The sequence below is a fragment of the Aythya fuligula genome, chromosome 8 (genome assembly GCF_009819795.1).
Source record: "Aythya fuligula isolate bAytFul2 chromosome 8, bAytFul2.pri, whole genome shotgun sequence".
Classification (NCBI taxonomy): Eukaryota; Metazoa; Chordata; class Aves; order Anseriformes; family Anatidae; genus Aythya; species Aythya fuligula.
Window position 1 is genome coordinate 20,459,718 of NC_045566.1, and position 22,636 is coordinate 20,482,353.

The 22,636-nt window shown below is 48.7% G+C and overlaps 1 protein-coding gene across 4 annotated transcripts in view; it reads left to right on the forward strand.

Annotated features, from left to right (window-relative positions):
* Positions 1-22,636, forward strand: part of RASAL2 (RAS protein activator like 2) — a 141,920-nt gene that overhangs the window by 29,251 nt on the left and 90,033 nt on the right. For all 4 annotated transcript variants that reach the window (XM_032191993.1, XM_032191994.1, XM_032191995.1 and 1 more), the window contains exons 2-3: positions 12,343-12,470; positions 21,055-21,178. In XM_032191993.1, coding sequence (XP_032047884.1) covers positions 12,343-12,470; positions 21,055-21,178 — 252 coding nt within the window. The remainder of the gene's footprint in view (positions 1-12,342; positions 12,471-21,054; positions 21,179-22,636) is intronic.

Sequence of the window (22,636 nt, forward strand, 5' to 3'; positions counted from 1 at the left end):
AGGAGCAAACACGAAGCTGAGTGTACTTCCCAATGATCGGTGCGAATCAACATAAAAAATGCAGGTCTTTATAAAATATATATGGACACAGATACACGCTTAGCAAGGTTTGCTGGATTGATTGCTCCTAAACCTAGAGCTTGACTCCTCTTAAGTGCAGAGGATTCCCAAGGAGACAGTCGTAGCCCAGGGACAGTGGAGCGTGGCCACTGATGGATAAAATAAAATTCAAGCCTGTTTGCATTTTAATGGACCTTAATCACATGAGGGCTCAGGAAAGAAAAAAATAGATATTTTTATTCTGTTCATTATTTGTCTGATTGCTTCAGGCCTAGTGAAACTGGGCAGCAAAATATCATTTTTGGTTCTTGTACTGCTGTTAAAGAGGATTTTACAAAGAAAAGGGATGTGCATTATCATCATTAGTCACCGAGAGCAGAACAAACAGTGCTGGTCTGTAGATGTGGCAGGGAAAGCAGAGCTGCAAGTTTTTGGCAAACTAAGTAGCGAGGAGGAAATGAGCAAGATGCCATGCATGGTTTTTATCACCAGAGATTTACAAAAATAAGTTTGACATCCGTCAGGGGCTGGGGGTAGGGTACCATCCGGCTCCAGCGGCATGGAGGCAGCACGGTCTGCCTTCGACAGCCTCAAACTCCTGAAAAAGGCAGCTCTGCCTTAAGCCCTCGCTCTCCAGGGCTGCCTCTCATCTGTTGGTCGCTTCTGCTGATTGTGATGGGATCCTCAGGCACGTTTTGAAGGCTCTTGCTTTGTTCTGCTGGCACAGCCCGGGTCTGCCCGGGTCACCGCTTCCTCCTGCTGCTCGTCCCGTCCGTAGCAGCAGGCACACTCATCCCCCCATCCCCAAACACAGGTTTTTGTCCAGAGTATGGTGCAAAGACCAGCTAAGCAGGGTGTTTGGGGATAATGCAGTCATTTTAAAAAAAAAAAAAAAAAAAAAAGGCAGGAGTGGAGGGTGTTTAAAATGCCAAGGTATTTTATGTAACGGGCAGAAAATAGAGAAGCCGAAGTTTTTGCCCCGTATTTTCTTTTGTTGTATCGCTAAGTGGATGTTTGTGTCTGTTTATACTCTGGTTTCGTGTGTGCTTTGAAATCTCATTGTGCTCGGAGGTGGAAAGTTGGCTGCTTCAGTAAAGGCACGTTAAGGACAGCTATCTACAGTAGCTGGAAGGAAATGCTTCTCAAACTTATTGTCCGAGTTGGTTCGAGTTAAGTCTCTTGGGTACGTGAACTTTCCTTACCTTCCCCACCCATCTTCTGGCAGCAAACAATTCTTAGTATTGCGACTTAAAAATTAATACATGGAATAAATCGGTGCTGCCCCTGTAAGTTGTTTCCCAAAAGCAGTGACGTGAGTCTCAGGAGCAGCTCAGAAAGCACTTGTGTCGGTAACTCCCTCTGGAGATGGGGGGAGTGCCATGAAGCAGTACAACAACCCTGTCCAAACTGGATGAAAATGATCACGTTGATGTAAAGATTCCTTCTGCCCTCCTAGTCTGGTCGAATTTACTGTTACAAAATGCAGTAGCACGGCAGGATTGTTAATGAGATGTTATCAGGGCTGCTTCTGCAAGGTTGTGACCTGTGCGTTTCTGTTTCCTACTGCTGAAGGAAAGAAATTTTCTTGTGACTTGTTTGTTCTCCTTACTGGGCTCACTTGGTCTCCTTCAAGGATTGTGGAGATGAGCACCTGTGATTTTACCCTGATAAAAGGGGGTTGGGGATCTGCTGGGGGGACTTTGTGATGTCCATTTGCAAAACACACGGCACGGAAACATTTGGGAACGGGTGCGTGTTGGTGCTGAGGCGATTGGTGGCGTTAGCACTAAGCATGAGAGAAATCAACACTACAGAGTGAATAGTGGGAGGTTTCTCCTTGCACGCTTGATGTTTTGCAGGCTTTGGAATGGAGCAGGAGCGGCACGGGCTCCGGGGTAGAGGGGATGTGGGGTTGCCTTTATCTGGGGCAGCCTCGCCTGCCCGAGAGAGGAGGAAATGTATTACATAGAGGGAAAACCCAGCGGGTCCAAGAATACCTGAAATACTGCACCCTAGCTACAGATCCCCTTTAATTAACCAGACCTTCATCAAAGGAGACGTTAATCACGCTCATTTGTGTTTGCCAAAAGCCAAGGAAACCTGCTCCTCCTGTTCTGGGGGGACCTGGGAGCCTGGATCTCCGCGCTGCCGAGAGGGCCCCGCCGAGCTGGCCTGCACAGGGCTCCTCCCTGACACTGCCTTAGCCCAGCGCGTGCACGTTCTCTGCCCTGGCACTGGTATTTCTCCTCATGTTGCCTCTTTCCTGCACAGTTACTTTGCTTCAGCGTCCCACAGAGTAGACGAGAAGAAAGAAATCACCTGCTGCCTTCTGGAAATTCAGAAGGAAATTGAAAACTGAACTTGGATTTGCAAATGTTCAGGCCTTGTGGCGACACTGAGAGCGATGCTCCCTGAGTCAGGAAGCTCCCGAGCCCTCGTGGGAGCCAGCAGCTCCATCTCCTGCCTCGACCAAACTGGCTGTGACCTCCTGAGGTGTAACCAAAGGGAGATGCATCTCCCAAAGCCAGCTTTCCCTCCCTGGGAGGAGATACAAGAGCAGGGTGAATTTACGAGGGGAAGCAAGCCTGGTGCAACCTTCAGCTGGGGATTTGAACGTAGAGCTGGAAAAAAGTCATTACCTCCGAGCACTGGGTTGAGTGTGGGACTCAGGTTATTTGCAACATGACATCTCTTTGTATAAAGCTGGATACGGCTCAGACTCGCCACCACGTCCATGTATGATCCAGTCGTCCTCCTCTTCTGAGTGTTTTGCGCCTGAAGCATCTTTAAAGGATGAAAAAGTTCGGTCCTTTGTATGGTAGCAATGCAGTGCTACGGCACAAAGACTCCTCGTTCCATCCCTGATGTCTGAGGAGTGTGCTGGTGCTTTTTTTGGGGGGTGTTTGTGTGTTTCAGTAGGTCCAATCAATGAATCAGTGTCTAACAGCTGCTTCTAGGTTCTGGAAACACCCTCCAGCTGCCAGAGGGAAGGGGAGTGGGTCTTTTCAGGTAGCATGAGGGGTTACTGGAAGGCTTCTGCTACATTTGAATCCTTTGGGATGGTCCCTTACAAAGTCATCGGCTTCAAATTGTTAGAATAAGAAAGCGAAGCTTCGCCTCTGTGCCCGAGCAACCTGGTGGATTAGAACTGAGTGTCCTGCGAACTCTTCCTTCTGCGGGGAAACTACGCTCCTAGGTCTGTGAAATGCCAGCTGTGGGCAAAAATCTTCTGAGCCAGCCCCCTCCAACCAAAAAGAAAGGAGATGCCCTGATCACTCGTGTGTGCTCAGGCTTGAAGAAATGTTCAGGTGGCACGCTGGGAGGTTACACGTAGCTAAAGGAGAAGAGCAGGAAGAGCAGCAGCAGCACTGGCAGAGGAGTGAGCACCGAAGGCTCCCAGGTCTAAGGGAGCACTCCACACAGGTTTGTGGTTGTTCCACCCCCTGAACTCCTCTGTCCCATCCCAAAACCCACAGCCACACAGAGGTTTGGGTTTTCAGACCACAGGGGCTGTGCTTCTGTAGAGGTATGATTAAGGGGAGGGGAATTCAGCAGTCGTGGCACTGCTCTGAGAAGTTAGTTTTTGGGCCGAGATCAGTGGCACCGAATGCATCGGTTTTCTTGAAGGAAAGCTGAAGGCAAAGGCTTCTAAAGGAAAAAGCCTGCGTGGTGCAACACAGGCTGCCTTAAAGACGGTGTTTGTTTTCTGGTTGCTCACCTTGAGCTTGTTGTGGTCACTCTCCTACCACCTCGGGTATGCCTGCGGCTTGTTCTTTTCCCAGAAATGCTCCTCAGCCTGGCCTAGCCCTGTGCCTCCCTCCCTTTTCTTGCCAGAAGGAGGCAAAAGGGTCTTGAAAGAAAAGCCTCAGTGGTGAGCAGAGCCGCGTGTTGGGGGCAGAAAGGATAGAAACAGCTTTCACCAAACTTTTTTTTTTTTTTTTTTCCACAGCTGCCTTGGGCTGAGGTCCTCCTTTTTAAGTAGAGGATGCTTTTCCTCAGTCTCCTTCCTGCACTGCTGCAGGCTGGCTGCGAAGACCAAAGATTTAAGAGGGAGCAGAGCAGGCGGGGTGCTCGCCGCTGGAGGGGCTGTGGGATGGAGCTGAGGCTGGGTGATAGTGAGCATTACAGGGGGAAGGGCACAGAGCCGGGTGAGAAAAGGAGCGTGCATAAATTAAGAGGGAAAACTGCAGCTTTTTCTCCCAAGAATAATTAACTTTTCTGCTATTCTTCATTTTCCAGTTGCTTAAACCTCTCACGAAAGCCTCTCCTTGCTTTAGGGAGAAGTGTCACTTGAGACTCTTCTCCGAACTTGGCAGCTTGGCAACAGGGGCATGTAATCTTTCATAATCCTCTCTTCAGGTTTGTAATATCCATTTCTGTCTGGAGCTTCCAAGGCGTTTTGTAGGGCAAGCGGGAATTTAGCGGAGAGAAATGCACACTTAATATTCAGGAGCAAAGACGAGTGGGCCTGGGTGAAGAATGAGACCTGAATAAGAAGGAAGGAAAAACCTGCTCGGTATTGTCGGCGGGGTCACAGCCGTGGCTTTGAGCAACCGCGTGCGGGCGGCTTGAACCCCTCGGTGCCCTGGGAACCGAGCTGGTTTTTCCCCGGCTTGCAGCTTCTCTGGGGGTGATGTCATGGGAGCGACGGAGCCCTGCAAGGAGCTGCCCGTCTGCAGGCCGGGCCCAACCTGCAGCACACCTGCGTGCTCCGGGAGGTTCCCACCGGGGCTGGGTTTTGCTGTCGGCTTCCCCTTGCCATCGCGGCGCGATGCGGTGCTCCTGGCCCGGGTCCACCCAGGGAGGTGCTGATTTCTCATCCTCCGCGCTGTGTCTCCCAAACCTGGCTGAGAAAAGGAGCAGAGGGGGAGAGGCTCGGCTCAATTACCCCTCCGTACGCTCAGCGATCGGCTAGGCGCCGCGTAAGGAGCTTAGAGGAGCTCAGCAGCGTTCAAGCTAATTGGCAGCTTTAAAGTGCTATTAAGAGCTTCCACACCTTTTGCTCCGAGAAGCGGCGTGGTGACAGTGAGCTGGTGCAGCTTGCTGCGCTCTAATCAGAATTACCCTCCCAGACCAATTTTAGCTTTTCGCTTAATTTTGCTTCCCCTGCTCGTTCCTTAGCTCATTTGCAGGAAAGCTCCAAGCTGTTGGCTCACTCTGCATCTGCTAGCTGAGCTCCTCGTAAGATTTTAAGACTTGCGGTTTCTCTTCTGGAATGACTCCACGCTTCTCCCTTCTGAAAAAGAAATCTCAGCTCTCAGGGCTGCGTCCTTGTGGCCTGACTGAATTAGGGTCCTCTGGCTTGTGCTCGGGTACTGGGAGCACACAAACGTTAGGGGCTGAGGGTGGTAAATGTGCTAGGAGGTCTTGGGAAGGCTTGGTTTTGAGTTGTGTGTATTACGGGGAAACGAGGGTGGAAATCTTGGCGCGTCTCTAACACAGTCTCAGCCTTGGTGTGAAAACTACTGAGCTTTTGATAGGCAAATGGTGATACTGCAAGTTCGGGGCAGATGTTTTAGGGCAGACCGAGTTAAATTGGCGGAGCCATCTGGGAGCTCAGCTGGGTGAGCGAGCTCGCTGCAGCCGTCTCTGTGCAAACAAGTCACATCTCCCCTGCTGCAGGAATGGAGGGATGGGAGCAACGTCACCACGAGGAGAGGCAGCAAGAATCCATCCTTCTGGACGATGCCAGGTTCATTAAACAATACCATTCTGTCATGTTTTTTCTTTTGTATTGAGGTGAGATTGTTGTGCCTGGGGAATTGGGAGCAGGAAGGCAAACCTGCCACTGCCCCTCCTCAGGTCTCATCAGAGCTTTTTGGCAGCTGGTGGAATAAAGCTGTGCCCTCGCCTCTTTGCAGAAGAGATGCACAGCCCTCATTCAGAAGGGGAAAAGCTCAAAACCCAGCTCCTGGGCAGTGAGCAGCAGATACCTTCAGGCTTCTCATCTCTAAACGTTGAGATTTCCTTTGCCATAGGCAGCACAGGGATGGTAGGGATGGGAAACATGCACCAAGTGCACAAATTATCATCGTGGTGGTTTCCGCAAGGGTACAGGGCATGAAGACTGCACCCGATGGACCAACTTTTTCATGAACACGTGGCTGATGAGATTCTCCAGCGGGCTGATGGAAAACCAATTTTTTTAGGCTGTGCTTGATCACTACCACTCAATAAAACAGCAGTGGAAAGTTAATAGGTTACTACTGCAAGGTTGGCCAACACTAGAAGAATTAAAGATCTTGTAAAGAATTTGTGTCGCGGTGCCAAAGGTGTTGGAATCTGAGAAAGTCCTGGTGCTGCTCACGGGCTCTGCCAGCTTCTAAAACACCGTTTTCACCTATTTAAACCTTTTCTGGCTTTGTCCTGTCTAGAATGGGTTTTCCAGGTAGTGTTTTGGCTGTAACCAGTTGGTGCAAGAGCTCTTGCAATCACTGAAATTTGATGGTTTGGCTGAGCTTCCTGACCTCCTGCCCTTGCTCTTAGGTTTCCATGCGAGGATTCGGTTATCGCTGCACGCAATAATGAGTTCTGCTGAACCGAGGGCTCATCGCTGTGTGTGCGCCGAAGGTTGCTGAGTGTGGCTGTTAAAGATATCGGGAAAAATTCACACTAGATGCTTACCTCCGTAGTAAATCCTATGTAAATGACGTGCCTCTCATCCCAAAGGGTCTGCTCGTGCTTTCTGTGTGTAAGACAATGCAGCTACTTCCCCACAGGTCTTTTTCCAGCCGTGAAAATGCAGGTAGCTCCTAAATGGTGTGCAGCCATGCCACACTGATCAAGAGAGAGTGAGCCATGCTCTGCCTCACAGTAGCTACAAGGCAGTTCCTAGAAAACCTTCAGCCACTTCACTGCCTGGGCCGTGATTTCAAATAAAATGGCAGAATTAATAGCTTCATGTCTGCCATGTGCACTGGCCGTATCTCTAGGTGTGTTGTGATTCAGAGAAGAATTAATCACCCCTGAGAGCATTGTTTTCTCTGGCTCGGTAGCGTGTGAGTCTGCTCATCCGAGTTACACCACGTAGCATGTGCTGAATTTCCACTGCAGAGTTACCTGATCAGGCGTGAGCACCGTGTGCTCCCCGCTGGGACGTGAAGGATGAGAGCCCGTGCATCTTCTGGTGAGATCACGCCTGGGTCAGAAGCGTGGCCAGAAACCATTGCTTCGAGTTGGGAGCTGAACTTTGAGAAATGGGAAATGCAAACACAAGCTGAATATATATCTGCGTGAGAGAAAGTAGAAGTTGTCTTGGTCGTGCTTTCCCAAGCAGACCCCTGGTAGGTGCCGAGAGGTCAGCAGTCCCCTCACAGCTGAGCGGGGCTGCTCTGATGCTCTCCAAATCTCTACTCCCTGTTAAATCCCCGACCCCACAGACCTCGGTGTGAGCACAGCACAGCGCTCTGAAATAGCTGCTTGCACGCAGCCATGTGCTGTCGAGCCGTGCCGTGTACGTTCCCCTGCGCCGGTGCCTTGTGCAGAAATCCTGCCTCGTTGCAAGATGCAGGTTTGAGGGAACGGGACGTGTTGAGACACAGTGTGTCTCCGCTTCTGCCGTATCTTTCCCTTGAATCACTGCCTTCATCAGCTTTTAGAGATGGTGCAAGTTCGGCGAAGGCCTTTTAATTGCCGCTCGTCTGTCGTGAAGCGTCACGTCAGTAGTCAGGCTTGAAGTCTCAGCTTCTGTTCAGCGGCTTGATAAAGCTTCGAGCTGATGATTATTCAACCCGAGCTGCCTGCTCGTGCACATTTGTGTAGGTTGGGGTACTGACAAGCTCTCAGACGACAGCATTTACCTAAAGCTCTCCAAGTCTTGTCTCTATGGCAAGTACATAAAGCAGCACGGAAACACTGACAGACCTGTTGTCAGAAGGTGTTAGGGCTCCTTCTAATCTTTCTCTTCAGGGGAAGGCACACAAACTTGGCCACTCCATTAGTTACTCAGCTGCTTGGCAGCTCCTCCTTGGAAACGCGAGGAGCAGAATACGGACCCTAATAAAGTTGATGAAAATTTGGCAAGGGCTTCAGAAAGCCCTCGATTTCGCCCCAGGAAGAGCGTGGCTCAGGAAAGGGGCTTTGGCACATGCCAGGGTTGCTCTTGTCATCGCTGGGATGGAGGTTTGCTTTTTTGTGGTTATTGATGGTAGGCAGAGTGCTTGTTGGCAAAAGGAGCTGGAGACATGGATTTACCTTTAATGTAGTTTTTTTGGCCTGATTTCTGCAGATTCTGTAGTTTTCAGGAGTTGATGCCCCCCTTCTGTTTCAGCAGAGCTGTTGGGGACTAAGTGCTGCTGGAACACTTGACATCGCTTGGAAATAATTTTCTGATTCTGCCCACTGACTGGAAAGTACTCTCCACTTGTGAATGTGTTTGGAAGTTGCTTTTGTTTGTGTTTTTTTTTTTTTTTTTTAATTGTTGCATAGTTGCAATGGAAGATTCAGAAACGTTCCCATCTGATAGCACTCGTACTGCTCCCTCAGCTGCCATCAGCTTTCAGAAAATGTTTTGGCCCTTTCCGTGGGGATGGGCTTGGCATTGGCTCCTTCTTTCCATGTTTCCATGTTCCCAACCAACACCTTTTATCTGAAATGCCGCCGCAGCATGACTGTTCCCTTTTTTTGCCTTTTTTCCTCTATTTTTTTTTTTTCCTTCATTAGCTCTGTAGTTGATAATAAGGTACAAGTTGTCATTTGGCTGAGAGAAAGGGAGCTTTGTGGATATTTATAAAGTGCCTGATGGCATTTCAGTGCCCCGAGGAAAAACAGCCCAGCTTCAAACCTTCGGCCGTGCCAGGCGGGCAGCGCTGCTCCTCTCAGGACATCAGGGGAGGATGCACAGAGGAGGGGATTTTTTCCAAGCTGTTACTTAACTGCCATTAGCATTTGTAGGCACATAAGGCATGACCTTTATTCCGTGTATAGGCTGACTGATCTGCTTTCTTGAATGCCTCATTGTCATAGGGCCGAAGGGAGCGGGTTGCAGCAGACCAGGGGAGGAACGAAGGACGTCTTCTCCCCGCTGTGTGCTCAGGTGCAGGGCTGCCTGAGCCCGTCCCACACACGTCTGCAGGCTTGGAGCTTTTGGGTGTGCCTGCCTCATCTCTTCCCCAGCCCCTGTCCAAAATGAAGTATTTGCATTCGTTGGCGAGTTACCCCCGGGCAAAGGCTTTGTATGAACCTATAGACAGCGCTGTATGAGCTGGCAGAGGATAGCCCCGAGGTGACTTTCAGCCTTGCCCTGAAGCTAAGTGGGCCCACACACTAGTGGACCTTGGTGATCCGATCAGCGGTGCTAAATCAGGTTTCTAGGGCATTAGTGGAAGGGATTGGTAGGTTTTATTCCATTCACATGAAAACTTGGGGCCAAGAATGTAAAATGAAGACTAAACGTGAAACCAGAAAACAAAACACAGTTTGTGAAGCAACCGGGTGTATGTGTGATACTGTGTGAAGTCCCAAAGAGCTTCAGTCTAAACCTGTAGAACCCCTCGGGGTGAGTTTTGGGGTTACGGCTGTTGCAAGGGGCTCTGAAGAGGTCTGCTTGGGCAGGCTAGCTGAGATTTGGTTTAAACAGGGAGATAAGCTGCTAGGCATAGACACACCAGAGCTTTCGCTGTGATTTCTGTTGCAGGCAGCTTCCTTGTGAGCTCCCCTCTGGTGTGCGAGATGTGCTTTTGTACCATCAGCCCTGGGGAGAGGGCCGGGGGTACCGGGTACCTCAGGAACCCACCGTGCTCTGCTCCTCTGGGTGGAAGACTGTGTGGGTGGCGGGGCTGTGTCCCACTGTGCGATCAGAAGGGTGCCAGCACACCAGATATTAACGCCGGGCCGTGACTGACAGCTCCAGGCACCGCGACGGCACTGCGCTGCCAGCAGGCTGCAGAAAGCTCTTCTGACGTAGCCAGCCCGCTTGGCAGCAGAGCCGGGGCTGGCCCGCAGCGCCCGATGACTCAGTCAGGTCCCGAAGTTGTTATTGCGGTGGAAGGAGCCGTGCTGTTCTTTAATCCCTTTGTGCAGCCCCGCAGATCAATCGGGTGGTATGCTGCCAAGGCCTGTAGTTAGCAGAAATTATAATGCAAAAGTCTTTGGGGGCTGGACAAGTCGTGACTGTTAGGTTCTGCTGGGGGTGCAGGAGGGTTTCCTTGTGTCGGGAGAAAGCTGGCTTTCCTTCCTGAGGGGCTGGAGCCCCCGAGCTCTGGGCTTCACCTCTGGTGCACGCTCACGGCTGGACCTGGGGCTTCGTCCTCGCCCTGCAGCCTGCTTGCAGGCCCGGAGCCTGCAGGCCTCGCTTGGGCTTGTTGAGGCACGGGCTGGGTTCCTCTGCTGCTCTTGGGGAAACCAAGGGCTAAGCAGGAGCAGCAGCATTTATATTCTGCGTCTGGTTTGGTTTGGGGCTGGGAGCCGCCATAAACATGAGCTGCAGGTACACCAAAAGCCTACCTCAGGAGCGAGTGTCTCTGAGGTGGCCGAAGCCATGGGTGACTCCTGAGAGAGTCTCCTGTGCCCCAGCAGCTTGCACGGCTGTGCTTTTGCTTCACAGCAGCCCTGGTGGTTTCCCTGGGCTGTGCCCGTACCAAGCCGGCTTTGGGGCAGCCGGGAGAGGCGCAGAGCTGCCCCGAATGGCAGCGCCCCTCAGGCCAGGCAGCGCAGTGTGCGGCCTGCCTCTGAACCTCAGGTTCCTGTCTGAATTATCTCATCCAAAATCAAGGAAACAGAGGTGAATTTCAATATTGTGCAGAGCGGCAGGAGTGATGCATTCCTTTGCTTTTTCTTCCTTACCCGTATCAGATTGCACGTCTCAGGTATTCCTCTGAACCACCACAGGACTCCAAACACATCTCGGGGCGTAACTGGGTTTTTACTTCCCCAGCTTTAAGAGCAGACGCATGCCTTTCGGTGCTGGGGCAAAGCTGCCGTGTGGAGGAGGAGAGTGGGGAGAAGCTGCGGTTTTGGGAGCCACGAGGTGGGATTGGGAGCACCGTGGCTGCAGCTGGCCGAGCACCCAGGGTCAAGCTGGGCTCCTGCTTGGGCTCCAAGGGCTCCCTGCAGCCGGGCGGGCGCTGGGTGCCTGAGGATTCACTGGCCTCTAGCGGTGACTGCAGGCAGCAGTCACAGCAAGCATCTTCTGAGCCTTGTGCCACTGCAGGTTTATGGACAAGCTCTGCAGAACACCTCAAGCGGGTTTTCAACGCTCTTTTTGCCTGCTGGGCTCCTCAAATGGGAGGAGATCCCGGGCTCCTGCACAGCAAGGGTGAGCTGCTGGCAGTGGGTTTGCTTTTTGTGGTTCGGGGGCTTCAGGAGGCTGCAGAGCACAGCCTGAGAGCGACTGGTGCTCACTTAGATCGGGGCAAAGAGAGGGGTGTAAAACTTGAGTGCAGGATAAAAGTGAGGCTCGATGTTACAGATCATGCGGAACATGGAACTTCAGAGATTGACTTCAGACCGTTTTCTGAAGTTGTATACGTCGTGCTACCAATGGCTCTGTTGCATACATCCCCTTTGTATTACTCCTGTGGCGTTTCGGTCTCCTGTAAAGAGTTTTTTTCAGTGAGTTGCCTGCTCAGTTGAATTCCTCGGGCTGCCTTCTTTGTACCCAGCCTGCTCGGGGCACTGACAGGGCGCCTTGCACAACGAGGTGTGGTGCTCCAGCCTGAAAGACCTAAAGCAAATCGACTTTTTATTTATTTATTTATTTTTGTCGCTGTGATGGCTGTGACTGAATGGAAATGCTGGAAGACTCCTATCTGCCACAGCTTTACCAAACAGCTTCCTGCCATAGGAGTGCTACTAAGCCCTTCCCAGTGAAATGCCCGTCCCTTTGGACTTTCCCTCCCTTCTTCAAGCCTGCCTGCCTTGCTCCCAGTCTCTCTTCCTGTGCCTCTCTGCCCTAAGTCTCAATAATCCAGTTTGTTAAGAGTTTGGGTACGCTCAGGGCCCACACTTTTGTGAAGGGAACAGAGGAAAGATGGAGCTTGCATGAGGCTCTTGGTCTGCTCTTGGTTATATTTCAGTCTTAAGCAACAGCATTTATATTCTTCTCGGGCATTGCCATTTTCGTAAGTCATGCTCTAGATAACTAAGTACTCCCGGTGTACCTCACGTTGCGTTCCCCACGGGTGCCTCCCAGGATTAGCAGTTTGTCTTTTAATACGCTGAGCCAGGCGCTGCTGAGTACAGATTGCAGCTCTGGTGTGCAGCTTGCTGCAGAACCACAGAAGCGAAGGAGGGCGGGTAATGACACACGCTAATGACTCCGGGATCCCGGTTTTCTGTTCGCAGATGTGAAAGGACCACCTACGCACAGGCTGTCCTGCGGCCAGTCCCCCTACACCGATACGACAACATGGGAGAGGAAATACTGCATCCTGACCGACAGCCAGCTGGTGCTGCTCAACAGGGAGAAAGAGGTGAGAGGAACGCACGTGGGCCACACAGCCCATGCCTGTTGGCCTTGGTTGGTGAAATGGGAAGGCCATTTCTTCATCTCCTCCTTTTTGTTGTTGTTAGTGATGAGCGTGAAAGGAGGGAGCTAACCTATTCTGCGTGTAGGGATAGCAGTAGCACTCAGTCATAATCTAGCTGGCCCAGATGCCGGTTGCATGGAAGAGGTGACAGCAAACTGTGTGCATCCGCCACTCCTTGCTGGAGTTCTTTGCCCTGCATTTAACTCTGCCACTCCATCTTTCTGCATTATTGCTGCTTTTAATGGTAAGTAAAGCCACCGTGGCTTTGTAAACCTATCTCCTCGCATCAATGCGGACATGAGCTTGGGAAATGGGACGTCGGTGGTGGCTGTGTTAGAGCGCCGAGCTGCAGCGTGCAGCCTTCGCACCATACAGTCATCCTTCCTGCAGTCAGAAGGCAAATTGTTTGAGGCAAAGGTTTGCCCTCTCTCTAGCTAAATGTAGCAAACAGGATTGGGTGGCCCTTGGCATGGAATACGCAAAGCTATTGCAACCATCTTTGCCTTAATTATAAAATTACTGTGTGTGTGTGTGTATATATAGCATGTAGGACTGGGCGTTGTGCCGTGGTATGAAGGTAATGTCCGTGTGGTTAAAGAATAGGCACATTTCAGTTGATTGAAACGTTTTGAACAAATAAATGCTGATAAGTTCCCTCTCGTAGGTTACACCTCGATATGTTTTTTCTTGTTATATTTGATGTCTGTGGACTCTCACACATACGTTGGCGTTAGAAGTTGATAATATTTCTGGGTTTGTTTGCTCAATTACTCTGCTATAGATTTACCCTGTTTAAATATTTCAAGATAAAGCAGGAATGATTTCAAATCACTGAAGCAGATTTTATTTTATATAAATGTCCATGAGTTTGACTCTAATCCCTATTGGACATAACCTAAATTTCTGCTTTTTTCTTTATTCTTTGCAATCTTCTGTATATGGTTGGGCACAGCCTGAGTTTATTATACCTGTTGCTGGCATAGCACTGAATGTTATCCGTCTTGAGCTGTGATCAGGTGTGTCTACAAAGGTTGAAATATTTCCCTTCATAGGGAGAGTGGGAGAAAAAGGTTTAGAGAAGGACTTTAGTTATTAGAAGGGAACAACATCAATGCTAATTTATAGGAGAGGTGATCAAATGCAGGGAAAATGGAAGACCCATATCATAATGTTTGTTTACTACATCATTCTTTTTCTAGTCTGGCAGGAATGTCACCTAGGGAATTAAAGTATAACCTGAAGAAACTTAAGGACATGAGAATTAATCCTAAAGCTGTACTGTACCAGCACAGCTGGGCTAAAAGGATGCATCTCATTAAAGAAATGTAATTGGGAAAAAAAACACTGGCTCATATCAGTAATAATTATCTGAAGGTGGTAACCATGCTCGTATGGCTTGTTAATTTCTCTTACCGCATACAGTTAAAAACATTTTGCCAGGAGTCAGATAAGCCTCTTGCTTAGATCCTGAGGAGTAAATATGAGGAGTCTAATGCATCACTGATGTAAAGTCCTCATATATGACATTTAAATACACTCTGGTTTTGCCTGTTTTCTGCCAGAAGGTGGAGAAATTCATTGCTGGGCGTGCACAGCATGGGCTTTAAGTATAGTAAAGGAAATCTTTGTGCTGTGCTCTCAAAGGAGTGCTGCCAGCACTATCACGATGAGAAATAACTTGTTTTGGAAAATGCTGCATGCAGATGAACCAGGCAGACATGCTCTGGTGCAGGTGTGGCTCCACATGCTGATAATGGGATTTGCTTCAGAAGCTAGTAGCTGGAGTCGTATTTGCCATTCTGATTTTCAAGTAATTGGGCTTGCTGTAAGTGAAAGGAAAAAGGGAACTCCTTGCAGAGTCATAAGTACTTTATAGGAAAATACTTTGCAGAGTCATAAGTACTTTATAGGAAAATAAAAGGTTGTTTTAATCTACTTCTGCGTCTGTACGCATGGCAGCATAGTTACAATCTCCTAAAGAAACACAAAAGAAACGCAGAACAGATGCACTGGTAGAACTGCTCGGCAAGAGACGCTGAGCTGATGCTTCGGATTTGCTCCTCTGATGTCCCCAAAACAGAAGCGTCCCTTGTAGCTTTCATGGGAAAGGGAAGGGGAGGCGACCTGGTGCGAGTCATTCAGAGGTGAAAGGCTCCATGAAATGTGATCTCCAGGTAGCAGCAAACAAAGGCCTAAGGCAGCGCTGGGGGAGATGCTCGAGGAGCGTAATGATGGAAAGGTATGTAGGAGGAGAACAGGTATGTAGGAGGAGAATGGAAAAGGGCCCTGGTGGGACCACAGGCACCTGCATCCTAAACAAAGGACAGAGTTAAATGCATAAGGAAAAGGAAGATTACTAAAAGAGGAAAACAGAAAATTATGTCTAGAGTAAAATTATTGGAAAGGTGACCCTGGAGGAAGTCTTTTTAACCTGAAGTGAGGTGAGATGGGCAACAGGAAGCCGAAGAGGGAGAGGTTCCTGCTCTGAATGTGAAAATTGCCAATGGAGTCGGTAGGTCAGATTTTCTTTGCACTGTTGATGAGGATCTGAGGAAGAATGTGAGGCACGGAATGATATGCATCATTAAGGGGTGGGTGTGAGGGAAGGAGGAAGAGATGCTAACAGCAGAGCGCCCTTTCAGCCGACAGGGAGCGCCTGCATCATCTAAAGGCTGGTGTAATTTGAACACTGCAAGTCTGATGCACCTCGTTTTATTTTCTATGCATCTGCATTGTTACTTCACAGAGCAAAAATCCAAGAAGCTTAGACCGTGTGAAGTTGAAAAGGAACAGAAGTGTTTGATGTATATGATCTTTGTAGAATTATTATGCAAGTATGAATGTCAAAGCCCAAAAGCAGGAAAACATACAAAATGCAAACAGGTAAATGAAAGGTGTCTCGGTTGTTTCAGGTAAATACTAGCATGGGTTTCTTTCAGTTAAAATATTGCATTATGAATCACACAGTTTTATTTTAAGATGAAGGGAACAGAACAGAAGGAAGCCAAGTAGTAAGGAAACTTTTTTCTTCTAACACCCTCCCTCTCCCTCTCTGTACAGCTTTATTTACAGGGCAGTTTGGATGGACTGTGTGCAGACAGATTTTGCACTGTGCAAGCCCAACTGTAGGTTGGAATTCAGAGAAATTTCAAGGTACAACGTGATCCAAAAATATCTGTAATTGCTTAGACAAAAATAGCCTGAGAGTATCAACTTGTGCAGCGTAGATAAATACTAATTTCTTGACACCTTGTCATACAATGAAAATAGGTGAGACTGGAACGTGGAGATTATTAATGAAGGGAAGAGATGGAGGCCCAAAAATTAAGTAGAAAGAAAATGAACCCCTGTAGTGACATGAGGGACGACTTGGCACATAAGGAGTCTCGAGTGACAGGAGCAGTGCAATTACTAGAACATCTCATGGTGTGGCAATATCTAGCAACACCTTCTAAGACCAGGAGAACAGGTCTGGGCTGATTCACTTACAAATCAGCTTTTTTTTTTGCTTTTTTTTTTTTTTCCTATGAGGAAGACAATTTCTCACTGTCAGGAAGGTGTCAATGTTTTCATCGCTGATGAAACCTGTTCCATAGGGAAGAGTGGTGAGGACATACTTTCAAAGAGGACACAGGAAAACGTGGCTGCAAAAAACAGCAGCATTTAAACAGGAAAAGGGAATGAGTCAGTGGCTCTGATCAGTGGTTTCAGATAGATAATCCATTGCACAGCACTTTCACGAGGGATGTGACAAATGGCTGCATCTGGTTTGGGGCTGCCTTTTAGTTAGTCATTGTCTGTAACTTGGCTGCTGTCCTGCAGAATCTTTTAATTTTGTGTTCAGCTGCAAACGGAGATGAAAATCACTTTTCGCTGTGTTAGACTCTTATTTTCCTTCCCACACTTCCCTCATTTTTCTATCGGATCGAGAAGCATTTTTAATCGAGGGCAAAGTAGAGCTAAGATCTGCAGTCACCATTCTCCATGACAAGGTTGGCTCCTTACTGGTGCTGGTGGCAGAGGCCAGCAGCGGGACATCTCCGGTGGGTTTTCTGCACACGTCCATCTCCTGCCACTGACACCGGTCGTGGAGTGACAGCGATGCTCCCGAGAGCTCGTAGCAAGAGCAGACAGTGGTGAGTGGTGCCCCAGGGGAGGTTTCCAGAAGCGCCCCATGCCATCCGCAAAACTCGTCACATTGGCATTTACAGCACGTCTGGCTGGCGTGTAAGTGCGAGTTTGTCAAAGCTGAACTCAGTCATAAGAAAAGATTTGCTTCAATTCCCAAATGAGTTTAATTGTTTGTTTTCCATAGTCCCCAAGGAAGGTAAGAATTGAAGTGAAGAGCTTTCCATTATCTGTTTGTTGATGCGATTCCCAACTTATTGATTATCATTTCAGAAGAGGCTGCAAGTTCTCAGGCGTTTGTGGTTTTTTGTCATGAATCAGTCTTTCCAGTCCGAAAAAATCTATCTGCAATGAAGAAACTTTTTTCTGCCTACTAATTTTTTTTAAAGAGACTGGTTTACTCTGCCTTTAAGTGGCATTAAATGCTCATGGAGATGTTACTCAGTTTCTTCTGAAATCTCTTCATCATCAAGCTCAAGATCCCAAATACAGCGTTTATACTTAAAAAGCACGTTCAGTGGCAGGTCAGCTGTGATGCTGTTCAAGAGGTGACAATCCGAGCTGTGAACCTGCCCTCATTAAAATTTGAAAATCTGAAGAACCAAAGAAACGTGGCCAGTGATCAAAATTGTGAAGATTGTCCAAATTGGCAACAGATCAGCTCAGGGCTGGGCAACTCACAGGTCGGTGAAGTCTTGGCAGGCCAAAGAACAAAAACCCAAGGTAACAAAGCTGTACAGAGAAAATAGGTGGGAGCCTAAATTGCAGTTCAGTCCTGTCTTTGCAATACTTTGTTGTCCTCTGCTCCACGGCTGAGATGTCTGCTGGGGAGGCAGGGGCTGGAGGAGGGTGGGCAGATGCTGATGTATCGCTGTTTGCACAGCGTCTGGTTGTGCACTTGCCTTTGAGTGCCACCCGATCTGTGAATCCCTTTGACCTACCCTGGGGTGGTTTATTTACGGGCTTAGAAATGCACCCAGTCCGCAGAGGTGCAGCGCTGCTGGCCAAGCTCGCTCTCCACATTTGTGGAGCTGAATTTTTCAGAGCTGGCTGGTCTTGCACTGAGCAACAAACAGCAGCAAGGCAGGCTTGGGATTACGTGTTTTTATGGTCAGTGCAGGCTGAGACTGTGTTTTTGGAGGTGTGTTATTTTAAATAACATTGCAGTGTTAAGTCAGACTTAAGTTTTGTGGCTCTTTTGCTACTTTAATCTCACCGATGGAATCGTGGGCTGTTTGTACGTGTGCAGGCGTAGATTGAGCCATGTGGCACGAAAGTGTTGTTCTTCCTTGTGCAGCTTACACAATTCTTCAATCAAATACACAGTAGTAGGTGTTTCTCAAGCCCTTGTGAACACACCAACAAATGCAATCTTTTGCTGTGTCGCACCAGGTGAACGTTGCTACACCAACGAACCTACTTTAGGGTGCAGCCCAACTGCATTTTCCCAGTCTGGGCAAATGGTAAGTACAAAAGGCAGCGTGACTCAGAGCTAGGACCGGAGCCCTCGGACACTCTTCCTGCTAATGGCTAAGTCCTCTTTGAAGATAAATCCTATCTCTGGTATGCAGAAGTAGGTTTGTTTTTGACACCGGCTGCCTGTTTGCTTTTCCCAAGGGCACAAAGGACAGCACAGCCCCAGCCACCATCCTCCTCCTCGCCCGAGCAGCAAAAAACTGCCTTTGTAGTGTCCTGGCTGTTGTCACCATCCCTATACACACTGTAGCACCGTGGCACTAGCAGCTTTTTCTTGTCTTTGGATTAAAAGAATGCTTCTGTCCTGTGTCAGCAAGGTCCCAGAGGTACTGAAGTGCCTGCTCGTAGTCGTTCCGGAGATATGGCTTGCAGCATCCCCCAAAAAAGTGCTCTGGAGGAAATCGGGAGAGGCAGACCAGGCAGTCAGCAGAACAGCATGTAGAAGGGAATAAGACTAAGTGGTGTCTCCAGATGAAAACTGAAAATCTAATCTGTGATCTTGATTGAATGAGTGTAGCATAAACTAACTAAATTAGTCTCTGCTTAACTTCCTAATGGGCTTCACCCGGCTATCATTCAGCAAAGGACCTGCTGTAAAAATCTACCGGTGAAGAAAGTAGCCTTCACAGAGTAACCACCAGGGATTTGGGAAACTTGTTTTAAAAAATGAGCACTGCTGGAAGGAGACAAATAGACTGGCATAGTAACAAATAGCATTAAAAATGACCTTATGAGAATGCTAAGTGCTTGAAAGTCAGGAAATGCCAGAAGTAGTTTGTGAGAGCCAGCGTAGTGCAGCCTGTTTCTAAAATAGTACAGTATCGTATACATCTTCTGCAACCTTCTGTACAAATGAATAATATCTTTTTGTTTGCTATTAATACTCTGTTTTCAGAGATGCTTGGAGATATGAAAGGATAAGCAGCACAGGAAATATGACAGGGGCTTCTATTCCTCAGGCTGCAAGTTGTGTTTTTTCCAGAGCTGTCTGAAAACAATTGCAGCATGACATGCATCACGGCTGGAACGTCAGAGCCGATGTCCTCACTAGAAGCGTGCTGGGACCGAGGGGTTGTGCCTGCCTCCGGCCCCTGGCTGCTGCACCTCTCCCTCACCCCCTGGGCTTTTTCCTGCAGGTGATGTCTGGGCTCACAGGGCAGCCCCACCAGGGTACGGGCTGTTACGGGAGGTGATAAGACCCTGGGCAGACAGCTTTAGGGTTAGACAAGTCATCTCTAAATAACAGTGCTGTGACAAATACAGATCAGGAGCACGATTAGCTGTGTTGTTAGGAGAAGTGCAGTCATCCAGTTAGCCAGAGCAGAGCAACAGCAGGTCCAGTAATCCACCAGCACGGGGCTAACAGTAATTTGTGAGTGTGCAGAGACCTCCATAGCCCCGGGCATAACCACGGTGAGCAGGCAGGCCAGCAGGAAGCAGGGCATGGCTGACTGGGAGTAACTGGCAGGCTCAGAAGTTCCCAGTTTCCCGCTCAGTGTCCTCTCCTGGTGCCGCATTGTGGAAGCACCAGCTGGACATGCTGTCAGCCAGCACATCTCAGCTCTGGTCCCTCTTGGAGACACCCTCTTGGGTGTTCTGGGGCACACAGAAGTGTCCTGCACAGCGCTGGCCTTGCCAGTGACCCAGCAGGGGCAAGGATGGTCACCATGGGCCAAGAGCTTTTCTGCTCCCTTCTGGAAACACCCTTTTTCCGTGTAGTCTCTGTCTTCCTTGTCCTCTCTTTCACCAACTTGGATAACCTTTGTTGGCTTTTGGACCTGCTCAGAACAATCTGTATGTTCTTCTGAAGGGTAAAGCAAAGGATAGAAGTTTTCCAGTGGCTTGTGTGGCTCGTGCTGTAGCGAGCAGGCAGCTCCCTGCAGTTTTTGTCTGTCCGTGTTCCTGTATGCAAAGTGACCACTGCTCCAATTGATCACATAAACAAAATCAGGATGCATAAAGCTGTGGGTATAAATTTGCAAAGCAGTTGGGTTCTCTTCCTTACCCCTCAAATCCCTTTTTTACATTTTCCTGTTTGGGGTAGGAGTAGGTCAGGCTCTGTTTCTGTTTAACAAGGAGGCTGCATTGCTTGGGCTCTCTTAGAGCTGTTGGTTGTTGTCTGAATGCCCTGCAGCTGTAGTTGTAGGTAGCTCAATTTCTCTCCGTTTTTGCAGCATAAGCACCTCTCTAGACAGACGTCATCATCCAGGCAGGTGTTTAAAAGCAGAGGGGAAGGAGGGAGCAAACCCTGAGGGGTCAAGTGCTGCCAACATTTCAGATGAGAAACAAGATTTTTAGACATTCACTACTTTTGAAGAGAATTTGCATACAGAACTTTGTGTGCTGAGAGCTCTCTGCAGCTGGGACCCCCAGCCTTTTGTAGACCCTTCTGTGAGGTCCTGTGTTTAGGAAGACTTTGACTTAATTTTAGAAGGTGCTCTCTTTCTTGATGTGGCCAATGTCACCAGCTGAATGCCCGTTCTCCGGCATGCTGCAGCTGATCGGTGAGTATGGCTGTGCAGAGACTGGAAAAATTGCTTTTGTAGCCTGAGTTTCACGTGCAGCCAGCAGCCTTGGATTGGATTTCCCCATGTTTTAGTGGGCAAGACAGGGTAGCAATGGGTCCGGCACGGGGAAACAGATTTTGCAAAGCAGCACTGCCCTGTTATTCAGATGGGTTGGTTTGTTGTTACTTGATCCCTGTGCGTTGCAGGGTGCTGCACACCTGCGTGCAGTCCTGTGCGGGCTGTGCACCAGCATTGCTCAGTGCTCCGGTGCTTGCCCATAAGCCCACCTCTTCTCAGGGATTGTTTGATAAGGCCAGCCACGCCGAGCTTAGCCTGAACATTATTACCAGATCAGCAGAAAGTTAACTTCTCGACGAGATGGCACGTTAACAGCTGTCGGCATCCTTTTCACGCAGGTGCCGATGGACGGGGCGCAGGAGCCGCAGGATGCTACCAAAGGGCGCTGCCTGCGCCGGACGGTGAGCGTGCCCTCCGAGGGCCAATTCCCCGAGTACCCGCCAGATGGGGCCGCCAAGCTGGGTAAGTGGAAACCTCAACCGCAGCAGATTGATTTTGATTTCTAGCCGCACGCCTTATCGCACAGCGCCGCTTCCCAGGCAGCGTCCTTGCAAAGGAGCCTGCTGAGGTCTGTCGCGCTGCAGCCTGGTGTCGGTGGAGGTCACGGAGGAGTTTGTAAATGCCTGCCTTCAAAGGGACTTAGGCAGCAGGATTTGTCCCAACGTCACTGACATTGTTAGGGGGTGTCAGAGGAGCTGGGCTGCTGCGGCACGTGTGGAGGTTTGTGATTGTGAGTGAAGGATTCACTGCACAGCCCCGAGGTGTGTGGCTGAGAGCTGCTGAACGCAGGTCAATAGGAATGCAACATTTACTGGTGGTTTTAAGGTGGCTCCACAGTTTGTTTTAGAACTGTTATGTTGTTATGGTTTACCTCACTTTTGAGTGTCTCTGGAATTTCCTTTGCTTTATATTTTAGTACCAAGTACTAGATAACAGGTTTTTCTCCGACATACCTCATGCCTGTTCAGGGCGCAGTTCCTAAAAGAGCCATCAACTGCCTGCTGCTGCTGGCTATAATTATACACGTTGAAATCTAAGGAAAGCAAAAAGAAAGGGCAGGTACTAAAATGACAGACAAAAGCTCTCTTGAAGTGGTTTCCCAAGTCTAGTTTTGACCCCATTCTCTAGGGTTTTTCTCCCCTCTTTTTTCCACCCTCCCTGTGGCTGCATAAAAAAGTGCATATTTCCAGCTCTTGGCAGAAGCAAGGAGGAGTGAGGGGAGGCAGCAGCCATGCACGAGGGAGTTCTTTCCATTCCCACCTCATGCAGGAAACTTGCCTAGGCATAGGCTGTGAGCTACTGATAGAGTCTAGGAGCAATTCTTCTTTAATTTAGCTGTAGAATATTAATCTTGGGAGAGAGGGAGCTATGACAAAAAAACAATTATGCATCTCTGAACAGTAAAACAGCCGTGATAACATTGTTATCAGAGGTGAAGAGCAGGTGAGGTATTTTTCATTTCACAGGCTCATCTGCATTTTATGCCAAATAATGTTATTCTGTAAGTATATTGCACCCAAGTCATTTAAAGAGAAAGTTCTGTGAGGCTAAACGTAGAAAATCCCACTCTTCTAGATAGTTGATTAACAGATGCAAGGGGGTAGCACTTACTTGTTATACTTGCCAATATCACTACTTAACTCTTGCCTATTTGGGGAGGCGGATAGGGTTGTGTTTTTTGTTTTTGTTTGACTCATGGATTAGCAGTCTGAGAAGAAAGGGGGCAGGTCAGTGATTTAGGGAGGAAAATTGCAAAATACTTGAGGATGAAAGATGTAAACATAGCTCATACTGTATTTGTTTGTGGCATTTCAAATGCAACTCTAAACGATCATCTTGTTTTGCCATATAAACAAATATTAATTCTTTTTTTGGAAATAAAACCAGCATGAAACACATTTATGTTGTGTTAAAGGCAAA